Below are 22,163 nucleotides of genomic sequence, written 5' to 3' on the forward strand. Positions count from 1 at the left end.
CACTTTAGCTTTATCTTGAGATTTGTTTATAAATATAGTCGTGAATATAATATATTGCTAGAAGATTATTATTTTGGGAACTAGAAAATATCGTGATAGTATAAGTATACAGTATAAAGACAGGACTATACAGACGTTTTTCTCTAGATCACTACTTTTTTTTTATGCTACGTGCACGAAAAAGGCCACTTTCCATGCATGTAAAATGAATGGAAAATCGAGTTTTTCTTAGCAGCGGGAAAAAACTACTCCCTTGGGAGGAAAAGACTTTTTCCTCCCAAGGGAGTAAATTTTTCTGGAAAAAATTAGTCCCTTGGGAGTAGTTTTTTCCTCACTCTGCAGCCTATCCGATAGATGTCTGTCTATATAAGTATTTTCAAAATTTCCAATATACTATATTGTTTTACTTTGAAAAGTCCTCGAATTTCCCATTCCTTTCATATGCATGATAAGTGGCCTATTTGTGCACTTATCATAAAAAGTACGGTGTGCAAAAAGGGGGGAGTGGCTTTTTCAGGCTCGGGTAATGTTTTGAGCACTAGTGTCCGTCTCGGGCGCCTACGGCGCCCTCAACTCCCACTCGTGCTCACACTTGCAAGAAAAGGCCAATTTTCCACCCTAGGTGCACAATATACTATTTCAAGATCAAGACATGCGTGCAGAGTTAAGGTCAAAGTCGGTTGTTTTTTTTTTTTTTTGCAAAACTACATTACCAGATAGTATATACCATGCGATTTTCATTATAATACATATACTACTTCATGCACTAATAGTTTATAGATTACTTATGTACAGAAAATATCAGAAAAAGAAAGCTTGTGCGTCTCCTGGCGATTTTTCGTCCTTACCTTCGGCTCGTTGTAATCATTAAATGATAAAATTTTGTAATTGATATGTAACTGACGTACCCAGTATCCCTCAAAGAACGACTAGAAAGGGTGCTGGTGACGCTGTCAAAACTTTCCGGCTCCATAGCAAAAATAACAGCTAGCAGGAGCACCAAAATCGTGGCGGTTGCAATCATCTTAAATGTACAGCTGCACTGTCTACTCTCCTTGCTCGGCGCTAGGGCTACTCGGCCGTTAACCTGAGCGTTAACCGGGCCTGAACTCTCGTCGTTTAGGTAAGTTTCTCGTTTCTCGTCTGCAGCCATCACGTGGACAACAACATCGTGAGTTTTCTTTTCAGGACATGAGGTTTTTTGCTTTTTGATGAGAGAAGGCTCGCGCGCAACTTTCGGATTGACCGTTGTTATATGTACAGATTATTATCGCTCGAGATATATTGAAAATTAAAAAAAGTATAGACTCAGCTGTAGCTGCACCGGTTATTTTGCTCCGAGAGAATTGCAGAGAGCAGACGTTACACGTATTGACAGATATAATCGTATATGAAAAATGAAGTGTACAGGCGTAACGCAAAAATAAGTCAATCCGAAAAAGACTCGAGAGAGATAAGCAGTTTTTTTTTGTTTTGATTTACGAGAAGATGATGCATATGATGATACGAGCCGCACCAGAAGCACCCCATCGTTTTGTTTTTATGTTGTTTTGGTAGACAGTAGTTCACCGTGACGCTTGGGCTCCGACAAGTTACACCGCTTATACATGTGAGCTTTGACCGTGTGACACACCCGACACACCTGTGATTATCACCAACGCTGAGAAAACCATAGACTCTTCGATAGTAATATATAAATATAGACATAAGCTGTTGTAGTACATCGTTCTCATTTATCAACTCTCTTACAAGCTTTATTTTTCTGCAGGTCTCTACTGTTTCAGCACACGTCTAATCTACTAAGAATATAGATTTTACGCATATACGTACTACTATCAAAAGTTTTTCCATTGTAAAGAACACACAGACCAGACGGCACAACAATTCATGCAAAAGCTGTAGCAGGGGAGTGTGGTCGAGAGGTAAATGATGTAGAAAGACGGGGGAACCCCCCGGACTAGGCCATCACCAAACACAAGGCGCGCACAGCACAACAAGGCGAGAGAAAGACATATAGAGATACACGTACGCGATATAACATATAGTATATAGTACACCTACAGACTGGTTGATCTCAGCGGGATATGTACATTGCTTACTTAGAAGGTTAGCTGTGAGTGAGGTACCTTGGTCGTCCTCCATGGGCGAGAGCTCGGCGCCCTCGTGCAGCGCGACATCTGAGCCGCTGGAGCTGCCGAGGGTCCGCCTGCGGCTCGATCTTCGCCGCTGGGGGGAGCAGCCGTCGCTGTCGGTGTCACTGATGGTCCCTTGCCTCGAGCCGTTCTTCGGGTCGTCGTTGTTGCACGAGACCGGCGACACGTCCATCACCGAGAACTGTCCGCCGCTCTCCCAGAGCTCGGCGGGTACGCTGGCCTCACCCGAGCTGCTCATCGTTCGCCAGGATTCCTGCTTGTTCCCGTCGGAGAACTTCTTCGTCGTCACGGTCTCGACTATCGTCTGGCTGGAGCTCGTGGCTTCCTTGTCGGTTTCCGGGTGGTCCAGGTCGTAATTGCTCTCCGTCGTCTTTATCGTGGTGACGGTCTTCTTCGTGAAGCGAGCCACCTCCTCCTCATCGTCCTTGGGGTAGAACGAGTCCTGGGCGTAGCTGACGACGTTCTCGCGGAGGATCGCGTCGATCTCGGCCACCTTGTTGCTTTCCGGCTCGTTTGCGAGCTTGTTGCTGTCGTCGTTGCCGAGGCTCTTCCTCTTGGCCGCTGGCTTGTCGTTCTCGGCGATGTCTTTCTTGCTGGTGAGTGGACGTGTCGGCTTGACTGGCTCGGGTATCTTGGACTTTTTCTTGATCGAGCTTTTGGGCGAGCTGTTCTTGAGATCAAGTTTCAGGTCGTTATGCTCTGACGACGTGGTCTTGACCACGGCGGAGTGTCGAGGAGCAGGAACGGGTTGCTTTGTTGGAGTAGAAGAAGCATGCCTCTCTACAGTCCCATCAATCTCAGCCGAATCATGCCCTGACCCATCCAAAAGAGGACACGGACAAGAACAGGAGAGCAAGGACATAAAGCACATTGATACACACTAAAATTGTTAAAATCTAGCCCGCGACGGCTGCAGAGGTCTATAGGGCTGACTATATTGCGGACGATCTCGACGATCCTATGTCTATAAAGTGCGCAGCGGAGTATCTCTCGAAATTTATGAGGATTGTTAAAAACACACGGATCTAGCTAGATTATACTCATGATAAGTCGAAGTTCTTTCTCTCTGCGTGATTAGTACGTATCAACATAGCGTTAGGAGAAAATAGTTAGTTGAAACACTTAAAATGAGAGAGTGTCTAAAATATTTGCCTGTATTTTACTAAAAGGTACATCGTAAAACTAGTCTGTACGTGTATACGACATTATCGTCCAAAGAATGATAGTGTATACGTAATTAGTAAATACTTGTAAATTTAAGCTATGTATATAGGTATAATGCCACACAAGATATATTTCTAATCAAATCTGTACAAGTACAGCTTCTGATCATCTACGATGTAATGTCATGATAAAGTAGTAATAATATAAGAATGTAAGAATAATAATAAGATGTAAATTTACAACCGCAATACGTGTGTACGCTATATATATATATATATATATATATATATATATATATATATATATATAGTATAGATGAAAAAATTAAGATTATACAAGTACCTTTTTAATAAAAGACATGCAATACGATGAGTTAGTGTAGGAAGCGTCAGCATGTGCTAACTATAGAAGATAAAGCTAAATATAACCGAGGGCACCAAAGTATATAAATTCATTATATGATGTCAATAAACATACTGATCCTTCGACCTAAATAAGTGTGGTGTTTTCCATCATGATTGATGATATGAGCTAGAGATTGCAGTAAATGGGTTACCTGTCTGTTTGAGTGACAGAGCGTTGTCGGCTAGAAGTTGCGCCCTCTTGGCTGCTTCCTCCGTTATATCTGAAATGCACAATTAACAGAGTGTGAGTCTTTCACTTGCATTGGCAGGTGCAACATTAAAAGCAGTGATTTAACAGAGATTAGGATGAATGATGTTTTTCCCTGCATGGCATACCTCGGAGCATGCGTCACTAGAACTGTGGCTTCCTGTTAATTTCAATGAGATTTATCACTTACGGTAGATTATTGGGCTTTTTTCGTTTGCTTTTGCGTATTACTCGTGAGAGAGAAATTGTTTTATGCTCTGCTAAATAATAATAATAATAATAGATGGGGAAAGCAATAATAATATGTAAACAAAAGGGTAAAAATCAAAAATTGTGATAGAGGCGTGTGTCTTTTCTCATATAATTCATTTTCCAAGTCTCGTCGATAAAGGTGTGCTAAACAGCGCAAAAACCTGGAATCATGCATCAAACTCAGGTAAAAAAGCTATCAAAAATTATAGACACAAAAATGGTCACAGAGATATTGTGTCGCACATGAAATCAACGAAAAGACATTTTGACATATGAAATATGGATTTTTGTTTGTTGCTGGAGATTGTATAACAATTATTACAGATATATAGTTCTGTCTTTAATCTTGGACACATTGATAACATGTCTATAACGCGTTAATCCTAATTAAAGGGCGATGATCAAGATTAAAGAAGTTATTAGGCATTGTTAAAAAAATGATTTACAAATATGGGATGGTTGTTGCTTTTATCGATCGATATTATGAATAATTGACGATAAAATGCCATTACTACACGTGTGACACGCTGGTGAATGCACAAGTCTCGCTTGCATATTGGATTCTATCGACGTTAAAACTCGAACCGCAGCTATATTTACTTAGTCGCATCGTTGTAGTAATAGATTTTTACAATCGCACATGATATATATGTGAACTAAGGTTACAAAAAGCATTAACTTAATTAATCATGTTACACACAGCTGGTATATAATATATGTATATATATTTATGTGATATATGTACGTATATAACACAATTATTGCAAGATACCTTTACTGCTATTGTCAGTGAACTCGGCAGGGCTGGGTGGTGGGGTCGCTGCCGTCCGCACAGACTTTGTTACGACTGTGGTGACGGTTTGATGTGCGTGAGGTTGAGAATGTGATAAGCTAGTACTAGAAACATCGCTCGATACTATCGTCACCGATTGTTTAACAATTTTAATATCGGACCTTTCTATCCTCTCTATCTCCTGATAAGACTGAACGTCCCGTGGAATGCGTGATTCAACCGTGTGAACAATAGCCGATGGACTACGTAATACTTTCGAAGATTCTAGCGTCACGTCAGATTCTAACGCTATCTCGTCCTTAACTTTGTCGTAATCGCTGGCGGCTGGCGTTACATCATAACTACCGGATGGCCTGGAATCCTTGGATTCCCTCTTTGTGTCTTCCCAGAATTTACCTGTAGCGTCTTTGATACCCTCCGCCGCGTGATCAACTTCTTTAGCTATTTTGTGCGTAGCACCTTTGGTTTTCTTCATTATGCTCGATATTACACCACTTTTCTTCGATTTTTTCGTTTTATCCTTATCTTTTTTGCCCGAAGCGTCACGCTCTAACGAACTCCTGGCTGAACTCGATTCAGAGCTAGAGGAATCATGTCTCACTAGAAAACTATCGTTAGTTGCAAATGCCATGTTTCTTGAATCTTCAAGCAACATTAAGGTAGCCGTCTTAGGATCTGCTACTTCTAAACTATCAGTCTTTTTCGAAAACTTCGCACTTTTACCCTTCAAAGAGATATCGTCATCATGTTCGGTTTCAGAAGATAACGATCTCACTTTACTAACATCTTTACGTACGTCATTAGCAGCAATATCGACTGCGTCAACTGTCTCACGAGCCGTTTCCCTAGCTAGACTTTCGATTTTATCTGCTTCTTCGTGAGCCCTTTGTTTCGCTTCCTCAACAAAATCCACCAGGTCATCAGCAGCTTCGTCTGCAGAGTTCTTTGAACCTTTGAAAATACCGGATAAGAATCCACTGGTTCTGTCTTTACCTTTTTTTATCGATGCATCAGTTTTATCTGCCGCATCTTTGGCTGCATTGGTTGCCTTGTCTTTCGTGTCCTCGGCTGTTTGTTGTACTTCTGTAGAAACCTTGACTGCAGCATCTTTCACTTCGTCTTTAATCTTTTTACCCTTTTCCTTAGCATCATCAGCGGTGCTATGTATTTTGTCAGAAACCTTTGACGCTGCGTCATCTAACTTTTTCTTAGCGTGATCGATTTCTTTCTTAGCTGCGTCTTTAGCATTCTTTGCTGCTTTCTTAGCTTTTTCTTCTTCTTCCAGAGCTTCTTGTTTGGTTTCATCTACGAATTCTTTAACGTCATCAGCTACTTCATCAGCGGCGTGCTTCGCTCCTTTGAAAATTCCAGACAGAAATCCACCAGCTTTTTCCTTGCCTTTTTTAATTGCCGCATCAGTTTTATCTGCCGCATCTTTGGCTGCTTTGTCAGCCTTGTCTTTTGTGTCTTGAGCAGTTTCTTGAACTCCTGTAGAAATCTTCACTGCAGCATCCTTTACTTCGCTTTTAATCTTTTTACCTTTTTCTTTTGCTTCATCAGCGGTGCTATGTATTTTGTCTGAAACCTTTGACGCTGCATCATCTAATTTTTTCTTAGCGTGATCGATTTCTTTCTCAGCTGCGTCTTTGGCATCCTTTGCTGCTTTCTTCGCTTTTTCTTCTTCTTCCAGAGCTTCTTGTTTCGTTTCATCTACGAATTCTTTAACGTCATCAGATACTTCATCTGCGGCATGCTTCGCTCCTTTGAAAATTCCAGACAGAAATCCGCCAGTTTTTTCCTTTCCTTTTTTTATTGCCGAGTCAGTTTTATCTGCCGCATCTTTGGCTGCTTTGTCAGCCTTGGCTTTTGTCTCTTGAGTAGTTTCTTGAACTTCTGTAGAAATCTTCACTGCAGCATCCTTCACTTCGCCCTTAATCTTTTTACCTTTTTCTTTTGCTTCATCAGCAGTACTATGTATTTTGTCTGAAACCTTTGACGCTGTTTCATCTAGCTTTTTCTTCGCATTGTCTACTTCTTTTTCAGCTGCGTCTTTAGCATCCTTTGCTGCTTTCTTAGCTTTTTCTTTTTCTTCAATAGCTTCTTGTTTCGTTTCATCTACGAATTCTTTAACGTCATCAGCTACTTCATCTGCGGCATGCTTCGCTCCTTTGAAAATTCCAGACAGAAATCCGCCAGTTTTTTCCTTTCCTTTTTTTATTGCCGAGTCAGTTTTATCTGCCGCATCTTTGGCTGATTTGGTTGCCTTGTCTTTCGTGTCCTCGGCTGTTTCGTGAACTTCTGTAGAAACCTTGACTGCAGCATCTTTCACTTCATCTTTAATCATTTTACCTTTTTCTTTTGCTTCATCAGCGGTGCTATGTATTTTGTCTGAAACCTTTGACGCTGCGTCATCTAACTTTTTCTTAGCGTGATCGATTTCTTTTTCAGCTGCGTCTTTAGCATCCTTTACTGCTTTATTAGCTTTTTCTTCTTCTTCCAGAGCTTCTTGTTTCGTTTCATCTACGAATTCTTTAACGTCATCGGATACTTCATCTGCGGCATGCTTCGCTCCTTTGAAAATTCCAGACAGAAATCCGCCAGTTTTTTCCTTTCCTTTTTTTATTGCCGAGTCAGTTTTATCTGCCGCATCTTTAGCTGCTTTGGTTGCCTTGTCTTTCGTGTCCTCGGCTGTTTCTTGAACTTCTGTAGAAACCTTGACTGCAGCATCCTTCACTTCGTCTTTAATCATTTTACCTTTTTCTTTTACTTCATCAGCGGTGCTATGTATTTTGTCTGAAACCTTTGACGCTGCGTCATCTAAGTTTTTCTTAGCGTGATCGATTTCTTTTTCAGCTGCGTCTTTGGCATCCTTTGCCGCCTTCTTAGCTTTTTCTTCTTCTTCCAAAGCATCTTGTTTTGTTTCTTCAGCAAATTCTTTTACCTCGTCAACTACTTCATCAGCGGCGTGCTTCGCTCCTTTGAAAATTCCAGACAGAAATCCGCCAGTTTTTTCCTTTCCTTTTTTTATTGCCGAGTCAGTTTTATCTGCCGCATCTTTAGCTGCTTTGGTTGCCTTGTCTTTCGTGTCCTCGGCTGTTTCTTGAACTTCTGTAGAAACCTTGACTGCAGCATCTTTCACTTCATCTTTAATCATTTTACCTTTTTCTTTTGCTTCATCAGCGGTGCTATGTATTTTGTCTGAAACCTTTGACGCTGCGTCATCTAACTTTTTCTTAGCGTGATCGATTTCTTTTTCAGCTGCGTCTTTAGCATCCTTTACTGCTTTATTAGCTTTTTCTTCTTCTTCCAGAGCTTCTTGTTTCGTTTCATCTACGAATTCTTTAACGTCATCAGATACTTCATCTGCGGCATGCTTCGCTCCTTTGAAAATTCCAGACAGAAATCCGCCAGTTTTTTCCTTTCCTTTTTTTATTGCCGAGTCAGTTTTATCTGCCGCATCTTTAGCTGCTTTGGTTGCCTTGTCTTTCGTGTCCTCGGCTGTTTCTTGAACTTCTGTAGAAACCTTGACTGCAGCATCCTTCACTTCGTCTTTAATCATTTTACCTTTTTCTTTTACTTCATCAGCGGTGCTATGTATTTTGTCTGAAACCTTTGACGCTGCGTCATCTAACTTTTTCTTAGCGTGATCGATTTCTTGTTTAGCTGCGTCTTTAGCATCCTTTGCTGCTTTATTAGCTTTTTCTTCTTCCTCTAGAGCTTCTTGTTTCGTTTCTTCAGCAAATTCTTTTACCTCGTCAATTACTTCATCTGCGGCGTGCTTTGCTCCCTTGAACATCCCAGTAAAAAAGCCACCAGCCTTTCCTTTGTTTTTCTTAAGTTCTGAATCAGTTTTCTCAGAAGCTTCTTTAAGAGCCTTTTCTTTCTTTTGTTTCAGATCGAACGCAGCATCTTTTACATTAACAGAAATCTTATCTGATGTTTCTTTCGCTTGTTCTTCAACAATTTTTAATCTTTTTTTTTCATCTTTCATGTCCTTTCCAACTTCATTTATAGCATCCTTAGCTGCTTCTTTGATTTTCTTTTCTTCATTAAGAGCATATTGGTTGGTTTTTTCCGTAAATTCTTCGACCTCTCCAACAATCTCATCAGCTGTGCGTTTTGAACCTTTGAAGATTCCAGAAAGAATACTGCTGGATTTGTCTTTTCCTTTTTTTGTTGTTCCATCAATTTTATCAGTTGCATCGTTCACTACCATGTAAGTTTGTTCAGAAACCTGATTAATGGAATCCTTTACTTGATGACGAAGATCATCAGATACGTTTGTTGTTGTGTATGTTAAATCTTGAGCATTATTTTTCATATCATGTAATAGTAGCTCTGTAGATCGGATTGGATCAATAGGATCTTGTGTGAAATCCACACGCTTCAAGTGCATGTTTTCAATAGTATTTAGAACTTCGTCTTTTATTTTTTGACCATCATTTTTCACATCGTCGGATGCTTGTTTAGCATCATGCACTATTTGCTGATAATCAGTAGAAACTTTTTGCGCACTATCATTCAGATTATCTTTGATCTCTTTACCTTTATCTTTTGTATCCTCAAAGACAACGTGCAATTTATTAGAAACTGTAGCTGCTGATTCGTCTAGATTTTTCTTTGTATGATCTATTTTTGACACAACTAAATCATTAGTGTCTTTAACAGCTTCCTTAGATTTCTTCTCTTCCTCTATGGCATCTTGTTTCGTCTCTCCCGCAAATTCCTTCACGTCATCGACAACTTCATCGGTCGCGTGCTTGACGCCCTTGAAGATTCCTGACAAAAATCTACCTGTTTTATCATTTCCATTTTTCACAGCAGCATCTGTTTTATCCGCAACATCTTTGGCTGCTTTGTGAGTCTTGTCTTTTGCGTCTTGAGCAGTTTGTTGTACTTCTGTAGAAACCTTCACTGCAGCCTCCTTGACTTCATCTTTGATCTTCTTACCCTTTCCTGCTGCTTTATTTAACTTTTTCTTAGCGTGATCGATTTCTTTTTCAGCTGCGTCTTTGGCATCCTTTGCCGCCTTCTTAGCTTTTTCTTCTTCTTCCATAGCTTCTTGTTTGGTTTCATCTACGAATTCTTTAACGTCATCAGCTACTTCATTTGCGGCGTGCTTCGCTCCTTTGAAAATTCCAGACAGTAATCCGCCCGTTTTTTCTTTTCCTTTTTTAATCTCTAATTCAGTTTTATCTGCCGCATCTTTAGCTGCTTTGTCAGCCTTGACTTTTGTGTCTTGAGCAGTTTCTTGAACTCCTGTAGAAACCTTGACTGCAGCATCCTTCACTTCGCCCTTAATCTTTTTACCTTTTTCTTTTGCTTCATCAGCAGTACTATGTATTTTGTCTGAAACCTTTGACGCTGCGTCATCTAAGTTTTTCTTAGCGTGATCGATTTCTTTTTCAGCTGCGTCCTTGGTATCCCTTGCCGCTTTCTTAGCTTTTTCTTCTTCTTCCATAGCTTCTTGTTTGGTTTCATCTGCGAATTCTTTAACGTCATCAGCTACTTCATCAGCGGCGTTCTTCGCTCCTTTGAAAATTCCAGACAGGAATCCGCCAGTTTTTTCTTTTCCTTTTTTGATTGCTGAATCAGTTTTATCTGCCGCATCTTTAGCTGCTTTAGTTGCCTTGTCTTTTGTGTCTTGAGCAGTTTCTTGAACTCCTGTAGAAATCTTCACTGCAGCATCCTTTACTTCGCTTTTAATCATTTTACCTTTTTCTTTTGCTCCATCAGCGGTGCTATGTATTTTGTCTGAAACCTTTGACGCTGCGTCATCTAAGTTTTTCTTAGCGTGATCGATTTCTTTTTCAGCTGCGTCTTTGGCATCCTTTGCCGCCTTCTTAGCTTTTTCTTCTTCTTCCATAGCTTCTTGTTTGGTTTCATCTACGAATTCTTTAACGTCATCAGCTACTTCATTTGCGGCGTGCTTCGCTCTTTTGAAAATTCCAGACAGTAATCCGCCCGTTTTTTCTTTTCCTTTTTTAATCTCTAATTCAGTTTTATCTGCCGCATCTTTGGCTGCTTTGTTTGCCTTGTCTTTCGTGTCCTCGGCTGTTTGTTGTACTTCTGTAGAAACCTTGACTGCAGCATTTTTCACTTCTTCTTTAATCTTTTTACCCTTTTCCTTAGCATCATCAGCGGTGCTATGTATATTGTCAGAAACCTTTGACGCTGTTTCATCTAGCTTTTTCTTCGCATTGTCTACTTCTTTTTCAGCTGCGTCTTTGGCATCCTTTGCTGCTTTCTTAGCTTTTTCTTTTTCTTCCATAGCTTCTTGTTTGGTTTCATCTACGAATTCTTTAACGTCATCAGCTACTTCATCTGCGGCGTTCTTCGCTCCTTTGAAAATTCCAGACAGAAATCCACCAGTTTTTTCTTTACCTTTTTTGATTGCTGAATCAGTTTTATCTGCCGCATCTTTAGCTGCTTTAGTTGCCTTGTCTTTTGTGTCTTGAGCAGTTTCTTGAACTCCTGTAGAAATCTTCACTGCAGCATCCTTTACTTCGCTTTTAATCTTTTTACCCTTTTCATTTGCATCATCAGCGGTGCTATGTATTTTGTCTGAAACCTTTGACGCTGCGTCATCTAAGTTTTTCTTAGCGTGATCGATTTCTTTTTCAGCTGCGTCTTTGGCATCCTTTGCCGCCTTCTTAGCTTTTTCTTCTTCTTCCAAAGCATCTTGTTTTGTTTCTTGAGCAAATTCTTTTACCTCGTCAACTACTTCATCAGCGGCGTGCTTCGCTCCTTTGAAAATTCCAGACAGAAATCCACCAGTTTTTTCCTTTCCTTTTTTGATTGTCGCATCAGTTTTATCTGCCGCATCTTTAGCTGCTTTGTCAGCCTTGACTTTTGTGTCTTGAGCAGTTTCTTGAACTTCTGTAGAAACCTTGAGTGCAGCATCCTTCACTTCGTCTTTAATCATTTTACCTTTTTCTTTTGCTTCATCAGCGGTGCTATGTATTTTGTCTGAAATCTTTGACGCTGCGTCATCTAAGTTTTTCTTAGCGTGATCGATTTCTTTTTCAGCTGCGTCTTTGGCATCCTTTGCCGCCTTCTTAGCTTTTTCTTCTTCTTCCAAAGCATCTTGTTTTGTTTCTTCAGCAAATTCTTTTACCTCGTCAACTACTTCATCAGCGGCGTGCTTCGCTCCTTTGAAAATTCCAGACAGAAATCCACCAGTTTTTTCCTTTCCTTTTTTGATTGTCGCATCAGTTTTATCTGCCGCATCTTTAGCTGCTTTGTCAGCCTTGACTTTTGTGTCTTGAGCAGCTTCTTGAACTTCTGTAGAAACCTTGAGTGCAGCATCCTTCACTTCGTCTTTAATCATTTTACCTTTTTCTTTTGCTTCATCAGCGGTGCTATGTATTTTGTCTGAAACCTTTGACGCTGCGTCATCTAAGTTTTTCTTAGCGTGATCGATTTCTTTTTCAGCTGCGTCTTTGGCATCCTTTGCCGCCTTCTTAGCTTTTTCTTCTTCTTCCATAGCTTCTTGTTTGGTTTCATCTGCGAATTCTTTAACGTCATCAGCTACTTCATCAGCGGCGTTCTTCGCTCCTTTGAAAATTCCAGACAGGAATCCGCCCGTTTTTTCTTTTCCTTTTTTAATCTCTAATTCAGTTTTATCTGCCGCATCTCTGGCTCCTTTGGTTGCCTTGTCTTTTGTGTCTTCAGCAGTTTCTTGAACTCCTGTAGAAATCTTCACTGCAGCATCCTTTACTTCGCTTTTAATCTTTTTACCCTTTTCATTAGCATCATCAGCGGTGCTATGTATTTTGTCTGAAACCTTTGACGCTGCGTCATCTAAGTTTTTCTTAGCGTGATCGATTTCTTTTTCAGCTGCGTCTTTGGCATCCTTTGCCGCCTTCTTAGCTTTTTCTTCTTCTTCCAAAGCATCTTGTTTTGTTTCTTCAGCAAATTCTTTTACCTCGTCAACTACTTCATCAGCGGCGTGCTTCGCTCCTTTGAAAATTCCAGACAGAAATCCACCAGTTTTTTCCTTTCCTTTTTTGATTGTCGCATCAGTTTTATCTGCCGCATCTTTAGCTGCTTTGTCAGCCTTGACTTTTGTGTCTTGAGCAGTTTCTTGAACTTCTGTAGAAACCTTGAGTGCAGCATCCTTCACTTCGTCTTTAATCATTTTACCTTTTTCTTTTGCTTCATCAGCGGTGCTATGTATTTTGTCTGAAATCTTTGACGCTGCGTCATCTAAGTTTTTCTTAGCGTGATCGATTTCTTTTTCAGCTGCGTCTTTAGCATCCTTTGCTGCTTTTTTAGCTTTTTCTTTTTCTTCCATAGCTTCTTGTTTGGTTTCATCTACGAATTCTTTAACTTCATCAGCTACTTCATCTGCGGCATGCTTCGCTCCTTTGAAAATTCCAGACAGGAATCCGCCCGTTTTTTCTTTTCCTTTTTTGATTGCTGAATCAGTTTTATCTGCCGCATCTTTAGCTGCTTTGTTTGCCTTCTCTTCTGTTTCGTGCGCTGCTTGTTGCACATCCGCTGAAACTTTTTTCACGTCATCTTTTAGCTTATCTGTAACCTTTTTACCTTCTAGCTTTGCATCATCTGACAAATCCTCAAGTAATTTATCACTCTTAACTTTAGCATCGTGGGCTACTACTTGACTTTCTTTCTTGATAAAAGCTACGCTTGCCATCGTATTGTCTTCTAAATCATGAACATTTTTTCTCATTTCATCTAACAGTAATTCTGTTGATCGAATAGGGTCTATCACATTTTGAGTTTGAATATCCTTAACTTTTAGATGTGCGTTCTCAATATCATCGATAATTTTATCTTTTATTTTCAGACTTTCATGCTTACCTTCGTCAGTTATTTCATGCCCTTTCTTTAAAACGTCCGACATAGTGCTTTCAACGATTCTTGTAGAATCATTCTCTGCATCAACTATTCTGTATGCTAATGCATTTGCTTCTTTTTTAATTTCTTCTACTGCTTTATCGACGTCATCTTTATTTTCAACAGCCTTTTTAGTTGCCTCTTCAATTTTTTCATCTTCTTTACGTATCTTTGTTTTTGTTTCATCTACCAGTCCATTTATGTCATCAACTACCTCTTCAGACGTGTGTTTAACTCCTTTAAAGATTCCAGCAAGAAAGCCTCCACTTTTTTCTTTATTCTTTTTAATTGCAGAATCCGTTTCTTTAGCTACATCAGCTAGTTTTTCCGAAATTTTAGATTTGGAGTCTTCTAACTTTCTCTTTGTATAATCTCTTTCATTTTTTGCCGTGTCCTTCGTGTCTTTGAAATCTTTATCAGCCTTTCGCTCTTCGTTGATAGCTTCTTGTTTGGTTTCTTCGACGAATTCCTTGACTTCGTCAGCTACGTCATCTGCTGCGTGTTTAGCTCCTTTAAGTATCCCAGATAAAAACCCACCGGTTTTTTCCTTTCCTTTTTTTATTGCTATATCAGTTTTTTCTGCCGTTTGCTTTACTGTCTTATCTCCTTTCTGCTTTGCATCGTTCGTTACCTCTTTTAAGCCGTGAGCAACATTGCCCTGTGTACGTTTTACTTGATCTTTAGTTTTCTTGCCCTTATCTTTTGCATTTGCGGCTGCTTTGTCAACAGTATCTTTTGCCTTTTCAGCTGCTTTATCAGCAGAATGTTTTGCATCTTTGACAGCCTTATCAGCAGCATCTTTAGTATCCTTGACGACTTTCTCTGCTACATCTTTTGCACGCAAAGCAGCTTTCTTAGCTTTTTCCTCTTCATTGATAGCATCCTGCTTTGTTTCTTCTGCAAACTCTTTCACTTCATCAACAACCTCACCTGCAGAGTGCTTCGCTCCTTTGAAAATTCCAGACAGAAATCCACCAGTTTTTTCCTTTCCTTTTTTGATTGTCGCATCAGTTTTATCTGCCGCATCTTTAGCTGCTTTGTCAGCCTTGACTTTTGTGTCTTGAGCAGTTTCTTGAACTTCTGTAGAAACCTTGAGTGCAGCATCCCTCACTTCGTCTTTAATCATTTTACCTTTTTCTTTTGCTTCATCAGCGGTGCTATGTATTTTGTCTGAAACCTTTGACGCTGCGTCATCTAAGTTTTTCTTAGCGTGATCGATTTCTTTTTCAGTTGCGTCTTTGGCATCCTTTGCCGCCTTCTTAGCTTTTTCTTCTTCTTCCAAAGCATCTTGTTTTGTTTCATCTACCAATTCTTTAACGTCATCAGCTACTTCATCAGCTACTTCATCAGCTGCATGTTTTGCTCCTTTGAAGATTCCAGAAAGAAATCCGCTCGTCTTTTCTTTTCCCTTTTTAATCTCTAATTCAGTTTTATCTGCAGCATCTTTAGCTGCTTTGTCAGCCTTGGCTTTTGTGTCTTGAGCAGTTTCTTGAACTCCTGTAGAAATCTTCACTGCAGCATCCTTTACTTCGCTTTTAATCTTTTTACCCTTTTCCTTAGCATCATCAGCGGTGCTATGTATTTTGTCAGTAACCTTTGACGCTGCGTCATCTAACTTTTTCTTAGCGTGATCGATTTCTTTCTCAGCTGCGTCTTTGGCATCTTTTGCCGCTTTCTTAGCTTTTTCTTCTTCTTCCAAAGCATCTTGTTTCGTTTCTTCAGCAAATTCTTTTACCTCGTCAACTACTTCATCAGCGGCGTGCTTTGCTCCTTTGAAGATTCCAGACAAAAATCCGCCTGTCTTTCCTTTCCCTTTTTTTATTGCCGCTTCTGCTTTTTCTTCAACATCTTCAGTTCTCTTATTAGTTTTCTGTTCAACATCATGAACTATTTTTTGTGTTTGATCAGAAATCTCATTTGCAGAATGAGAAATTTCATCGTCGATCTTTTTACTTTTGTCTGTAATATTAATGGTAAATTTAGTTTTCGCATTATGAACATCTTTTACTAATCTTTCTTTAGTCGTTCCTGCCTCATCTTTGAAATTATTTTTCATGTCATTTAATAACAATTCAGTAGATCGTATAGGGTCAAGGGCATCATCTGCAATATTTTGAGTTTTTAATTGTGCGTTTTCAGCAGAAGCAATAATGTTAGCCTCAACTTTTTTACCTTTTTGTTCAACATTATCATCAGTACTATCTAGTATGTCAGGAATTTTTAAGGTAAAATCTTTAATATCTTTTCCGCTTTTTTGTTCTGCAATAGATAATTTGAATGAAACGTCATCCATTTTATCATTTAGATCTGCTGTAGCTTTGTCTTGACTATCTCGTGCGTCTTTAGCTACTTGCTTAGCTGATGTTTTTGCTTTCTGTTCTTCTTTTAAGGCTTCTTGATTTATTTTATCAACAAAATCTTCTGATTGTCTGTCTGCTTCATCAGTAGCGTGTTTAGCACCCTTAAAAATGCCAGATAAAAATCCACCGGTCTTTTCCTTACCTCTTTTAATAGTTGAATCTGCTTTGCTAGCGATATCTTTAGTAGTCTTATCGCCCTTTGCCTTCGTATGCTGAACTGATTCTTGTATACCAATAGAAACTTGATTTGCTGTATCTTTTACTTTGCTTGTAACTTCATGACCCTTATTTTCCGATTCATCAATAACGTTTTGCAATTCGTTCTCAGCACGATCTGTGGCATCTCCTAATTTTTGCTGTGCATGTCCTACACTTTTTTCAACTTCTTTTTCGGTCTTAGCAATTTTGGAAGCTAATACGTCAGCTTCATTAATTACGTCGGAAGTAGCTTTATTTATTGCATTCTTGGCGTCATTTGAAGCTTCTTTGGACGCTCTTTTGGCCATTTCCTCTTCTACGATAGCTTCCTGTTTTGTTTCCTCTGCAAATTCTTTTACCTCATCAACGACTTCATCAGCAGCGTGCTTAACCCCCTTAAAGATGCCTGACAAAAATCCGCTTGTTTTTTCTTTTTCCTTTTTCATTGCAGCATCAGTTTTTGCTAACGCATTTTTGCCTGCTTTGTCACTTTTCTCTTTGACTTCATGAACTGCTTCTTGTGTATCTTTAGCAATTTTTTCAATGTTGTCTTTGACTTGATTTTTTACTTTTGTGGTTTTTTCTTTCGTGTCATGAGCCCCATCATGGATTTTTTCATTCATCTTATTTGCAGCATCATCAATTTCCATTTTCGTTCGATCTACTGTTTTTACAGCCTCTTGTTTAGACGTTGAAATCTGGGTAGTAACTTCATCACTTTCTTTCTTTACATAAGCAGCGGCCTTATTTACAACGTCTTTTGCGTCTTGAGAAGCTTTCTTAACCGCTTTTCTAACGCTTTCTTCTTGCTGAACAGCGTCATGTTTTGTCTCTTCAGTAAATTCTTTTACCTCATCTACAACGTCATCAGCTGCGTGTTTTGCACCCTTTAATATTCCAGAGAAGAACCCACCGCTTTTATCTTTTCCTTTCTTCAAAGTCTTATCTTTTTTATTTTTTAGTTCGATAGCATTATCTTGCATATCGTATAACTTCTTAAATTCATTTGCATCTCTATCTTCATAAAAATTAGTTTTCTCATCATGTAAAAATAATTTTGTTGATTCGATCGGATCTTGTATATTGTTTGCTGTTTCTTGATTATTGTACAAGGCACCTTCAATAGCGGAAGTGAGCTGGCCCATTACTTTGTTTCCAGTTAATTGCGCATCATCAGCAACATCTCTTACTTCATCCGACACCTTAGTGGGAACCTCGTCAATTGTCTCTTTTACATGATTAACTTCTTCATCGGTAGCATCTTTCGCCTTTTTTGTAACTTTATCAACAGCATCCTTTGTACCTATGATTGCTTTATCAGCAGCATTTTTTGTATCTTTGCCAGCATTATCAGCAATGCTCTTTGCCTCCTCAGCAGCTTTGGCTGCAGCATCCTTTACATTTTTAGCAGCTTTCTTAGCCTTTTCCTTTTCAGCAATAGCATCCTGCTTTGTTTCTTCTTCAAACTCTTTTACATCATCAACTACCTCATTAGCTGCATGCTTTGCTCCTTTAAAGATTCCAGATAAGAATCCACTAGACTTTTCTTTTCCCTTTTTGACTACGGAATCAGTTTTCTCAGCCACATCTTTAGATGCTTTATCAGTTTTCTCCTTTGCGACCCGGGCTGTTTTTTGTACTTCAGAAGAAACTTTTTTTGTCGTATCTTTAATCTCATATTTAAGCTTTTTTTCCTTTTCCTTTGCATCAACAGTGACATCGTTCACTTTGTCAGAAACCTTTGACGCCGCATCATCTAACTTTCTCTTAGCCTGATCGATTTCTTTTTCAGCTGCGTCCTTGGTATCCCTTGCCGCTTTCTTAGCTTTTTCTTCTTCTTCCATAGCTTCTTGTTTGGTTTCATCTGCGAATTCTTTAACGTCATCAGCTACTTCATCAGCGGCGTTCTTCGCTCCTTTGAAAATTCCAGACAGGAATCCGCCAGTTTTTTCTTTTCCTTTTTTGATTGCTGAATCAGTTTTATCTGCCGCATCTTTAGCTGCTTTAGTTGCCTTGTCTTTTGTGTCTTGAGCAGTTTCTTGAACTCCTGTAGAAATCTTCACTGCAGCATCCTTTACTTCGCTTTTAATCTTTTTACCCTTTTCATTTGCATCATCAGCGGTGCTATGTATTTTGTCTGAAACCTTTGACGCTGCGTCATCTAAGTTTTTCTTAGCGTGATCGATTTCTTTTTCAGCTGCGTCTTTGGCATCCTTTGCCGCCTTCTTAGCTTTTTCTTCTTCTTCCAAAGCATCTTGTTTTGTTTCTTGAGCAAATTCTTTTACCTCGTCAACTACTTCATCAGCGGCGTGCTTCGCTCCTTTGAAGATTCCAGACAGAAATCCGCCAGTTTTTTCTTTTCCTTTTTTGATTGCTGAATCAGTTTTATCTGCCGCATCTTTAGCTGCTTTGTCAGCTTTGACTTTTGTGTCTTGAGCAGTTTCTTGAACTTCTGTAGAAACCTTGAGTGCAGCATCCTTCACTTCGTCTTTAATCATTTTACCTTTTTCATTAGCTTCATCAGCGGTGCTATGTATTTTGTCTGAAACCTTTGACGCTGCGTCGCCTAACTTTTCCTTAGTGTGATCGATTTCTTTTTCAGCTGCGTCTTTGGCATCCTTTGCCGCCTTCTTAGCTTTTTCTTCTTCGTCCAATGCTTCTTGTTTCGTTTCATCTACGAATTCTTTAACGTCATCAGCTACTTCATCAGCTGCATGTTTCCCCCCTTTTAGTATTCCAGATAAAAATCCACCGGTTTTTTCTTTTCCTTTTTTGACTGCAGAGTCAGTTTTATTAGCAGTATCTTTTGCTACTTGATAGCCTTTCTGTTGAGCATCATGTGCTGCTGCTTGCACTTCGGTAGAAACTTTACTCGCACTATCTTTTACATTATTTTTAACTTTTTCGTTTGAGACTTTTACATTGGCAGCTGCATCATGCAATTTGTCAGAAATATCTACTGCAGTATCTTTTACCTTTTTTCCTGATTGATCTACTTTTTTTTTAGCCTTTTCTTCCAGGGTAGATATATCAGAGACTACTTTATCAACTTTTTTCTTTGCATCGGCAGCAGCTTCATCACTGGCGCCTTGCACTGCTTTAGTAGCTTTCTTTGCTGCCTCTTTAGCTTTCTTCTCCTCTTCAAAAGCTTCTTGTTTAGTTTCTCTGGCAAAGTCCTTTACTTCGTCAACAACTTCATCAGCGGTATGTTTTGCTCCTTTGAAGATTCCAGATAGAAATCCACCTGATTTATCTTTTTCTTTTTTATTTGCAGAATCAGGTTCAGCATCTTTTTTGGCTACTTGTACACTGCTATCTTTTTTACTTTCCTTATCCCTTTGTTCTTGTTCTATCAATATGCTTTTATTGTACAAATATGCTGATTTATATGGACATGCATCAATAATTCCAGCAGCATTCCTGCTGTCTTCCAGAAACTGTACTGTAGCTTGTTTTATATTATTGGAATCTTTATCGGTACTTGATTCTATTGATTTTGGTTTAACATCAACTTTAGGGCTTTGAGATCTTCTTTTCTCAGCTTTTGAAGACTTTGTTTGTTTAATTTCTTCGTCACCACTATCAACTGATACATCTTTTGAAACACTATGTTCTCTTGAACCAGATTTTTTACTTTTTAATTTCGGGCTCTTGAACATGTTAAAGAATCCACTTGATTTTTCAGTATCTTTTCCATCGACACTAGACTGCACATTTATTTCTTCGAGTTTAACATTCTCTACCTCAATAGGTTTTTTAATCGAAAGTGATTCAGCGACTTGATTACTTTCATCATGATCAGCATCAATAAGGTCAATTTTCTGTAATGCTGGATCATCAGTGTTGTCGGTATTTTGTTGAATATCTTTCAAAAATTTGGCTGTAGTTTTGCGTATTTCTTCATCTCCACTATCAAAGGATACTTCGTTTGAAGAATATTTATCTTTAGAACGACTCCTTTGTTTGCTCCTCAATTTTGGACTTTTAAACCTACCAAAAAACCCAGAATGTTTCTCTTTACTTTCATCTTCTTGATCAACTACTTTTGCGTTTTTGGCATCATCCACATGTGATTTTTTGTCGACTACACTTCCTGCGACAGCAGGATCATATGCATTTGACTCTTCTGCAGTTTTTCGGATGTCTTCTAATAATTTCATAGTTGCTATTTTCGATTCCTCGTCTCCACTGTCAAACGAGACATCTTTTGAATCTTTTGACCTGTCTTTTTTTAGTTTCGGGCTTTTAAAAATACCTGAAAATATACGTGACGACTTATCTTTTGGTTTTTTACTTTCACTTTCCGATTCATCTTGGGTATCTTGATCTGACGTAGGTTGTACATTATATACAGTTTCATATGCTGATGACGGGTTAGAATCGTCGGTATCTTTTTTGGCTTCCACACTTCCTGTTTTCTCTTTTACTGCACTTTTCGCATCTTTACCCTTCTTTTTGATTACAGAAACACTCTTGCTAGCATTTTTTTGTAAAGCTTCATCAACTTCTTTTCCTTCCTTTGACATTTTCTCTTTGTCACTAGGCTTTGATTTTGACTTTTGCTGTTCACTCGTTTTTAAGACGGCTACCTTATCTTTATCTGATTTCGGTGTTTTATCCTTCTGACTAGTAGTAATGGTTAATTGACCAGTCGTCACTGGTGTACCAGAACTCCTTGCGAAATCTGGAGTATCATAACCGATTTCCGCGTTATCGAATTTCGGTTCGATACTCTTACCGTCCTTACTGGTTGTAATTATTGTTTTAGTCGTTATTGTCGTAATGGTTCTATCACCATTTGTACCTACGATACACTGTTGCTGTACGATCGGCGGTTCAATCTTTCCTTCCGTACTATCAGACAGTGAATGTTTCTGTTGCTTTATAACATGCCCTACCTCATTTGTTCGCACATCGTCATCACAAACCACCGACCACCCTTCCTTCGCTAATTTGCCCATCTCTTTCTCAGCATCTTGTTTTACACCTGTTAATTAAGTATTGCATATTTTAGCTGACTAAAATTAATCTTTAAATAAAATATCATTATGGTCATATGTTCATATTCTGTATTCATCATTAGTTTAAGCTGGTTGGCTTTTTCTTGCTCATTGATATAATGATAACGGCTGTTAGACTTCCATATGGCTTGTGCGAAGTGTACGTGCTGTGGAGCAGCCATCATAATTGTTTTATCGACAAAATTTGATAAAAAATTTAACTTGGAAAATTTTAAAAGTGATTTTTGTAAGGTCTTCATAACCGTACAAGAATCTCATCAAATGCAATTTGATCAAGTAAAAACTTCATACGTACTCTGTATGTATACATTGAAAATACGCAATTGCAGCAGTTATAATTAAATTAACAACAAATTCAAATAACTTTATCAAATTAGTTTTCCATAGTTTTAGTAATATTAATGTTGTATGCTCCGTAAATACAGTAAAAACAGCATTGTTTGTGAATTGAAATATTATTTGCTAAATTGCTATTAATCGACAGCTGCTCCGTGCGCCCACACAGATAGGCTGTACATGCAACGCCAAAATATTTTGCAGAGTTTAATCTTGCTGAAACAAATTGTCGTAGAAAAGATAGAGTAAAAGATGTAGATAGAGCTTAATTAGCAGGTCAGTTATACAAAAAATCTGCTGCTAAGAAATCATAATTTTGGTTACAATAATTATATATTTTTAATAAGCAAGCTGCAGAGAGATTCGAAGAAATCGGCACCGGCCTCCAAATACCTGTCTCGGAGTAGTAAAA

The 22,163-nt window shown here is 38.9% G+C and overlaps 1 protein-coding gene across 43 annotated transcripts in view; it reads right to left on the minus strand.

The window, feature by feature from the left end:
• The window catches only part of LOC100122475 (microtubule-associated protein futsch), a 72,167-nt gene that overhangs the window by 3,516 nt on the left and 46,488 nt on the right, over positions 1-22,163 (minus strand). For 33 of the 43 annotated variants that reach the window (XM_031924969.2, XM_031924962.2, XM_031924960.2 and 30 more), the window contains 4 exons: positions 4,954-21,381; positions 3,874-3,942; positions 2,127-2,966; positions 909-1,143 (listed from right to left, as the gene is read on the minus strand). In XM_031924969.2, coding sequence (XP_031780829.1) covers positions 909-1,143; positions 2,127-2,966; positions 3,874-3,942; positions 4,954-21,381 — 17,572 coding nt within the window. Of the gene's footprint in view, positions 1-908; positions 1,144-2,099; positions 2,967-3,873; positions 3,943-4,953; positions 21,382-22,163 lie in introns of all 43 variants that reach the window. The other 10 variants (XM_031924968.2, XM_031924983.2, XM_031924958.2 and 7 more) reach the window with 7 other exon arrangements.

Source organism: Nasonia vitripennis, chromosome 2, assembly GCF_009193385.2.
Source record: "Nasonia vitripennis strain AsymCx chromosome 2, Nvit_psr_1.1, whole genome shotgun sequence".
Lineage (NCBI taxonomy): Eukaryota > Metazoa > Arthropoda > Insecta > Hymenoptera > Pteromalidae > Nasonia > Nasonia vitripennis.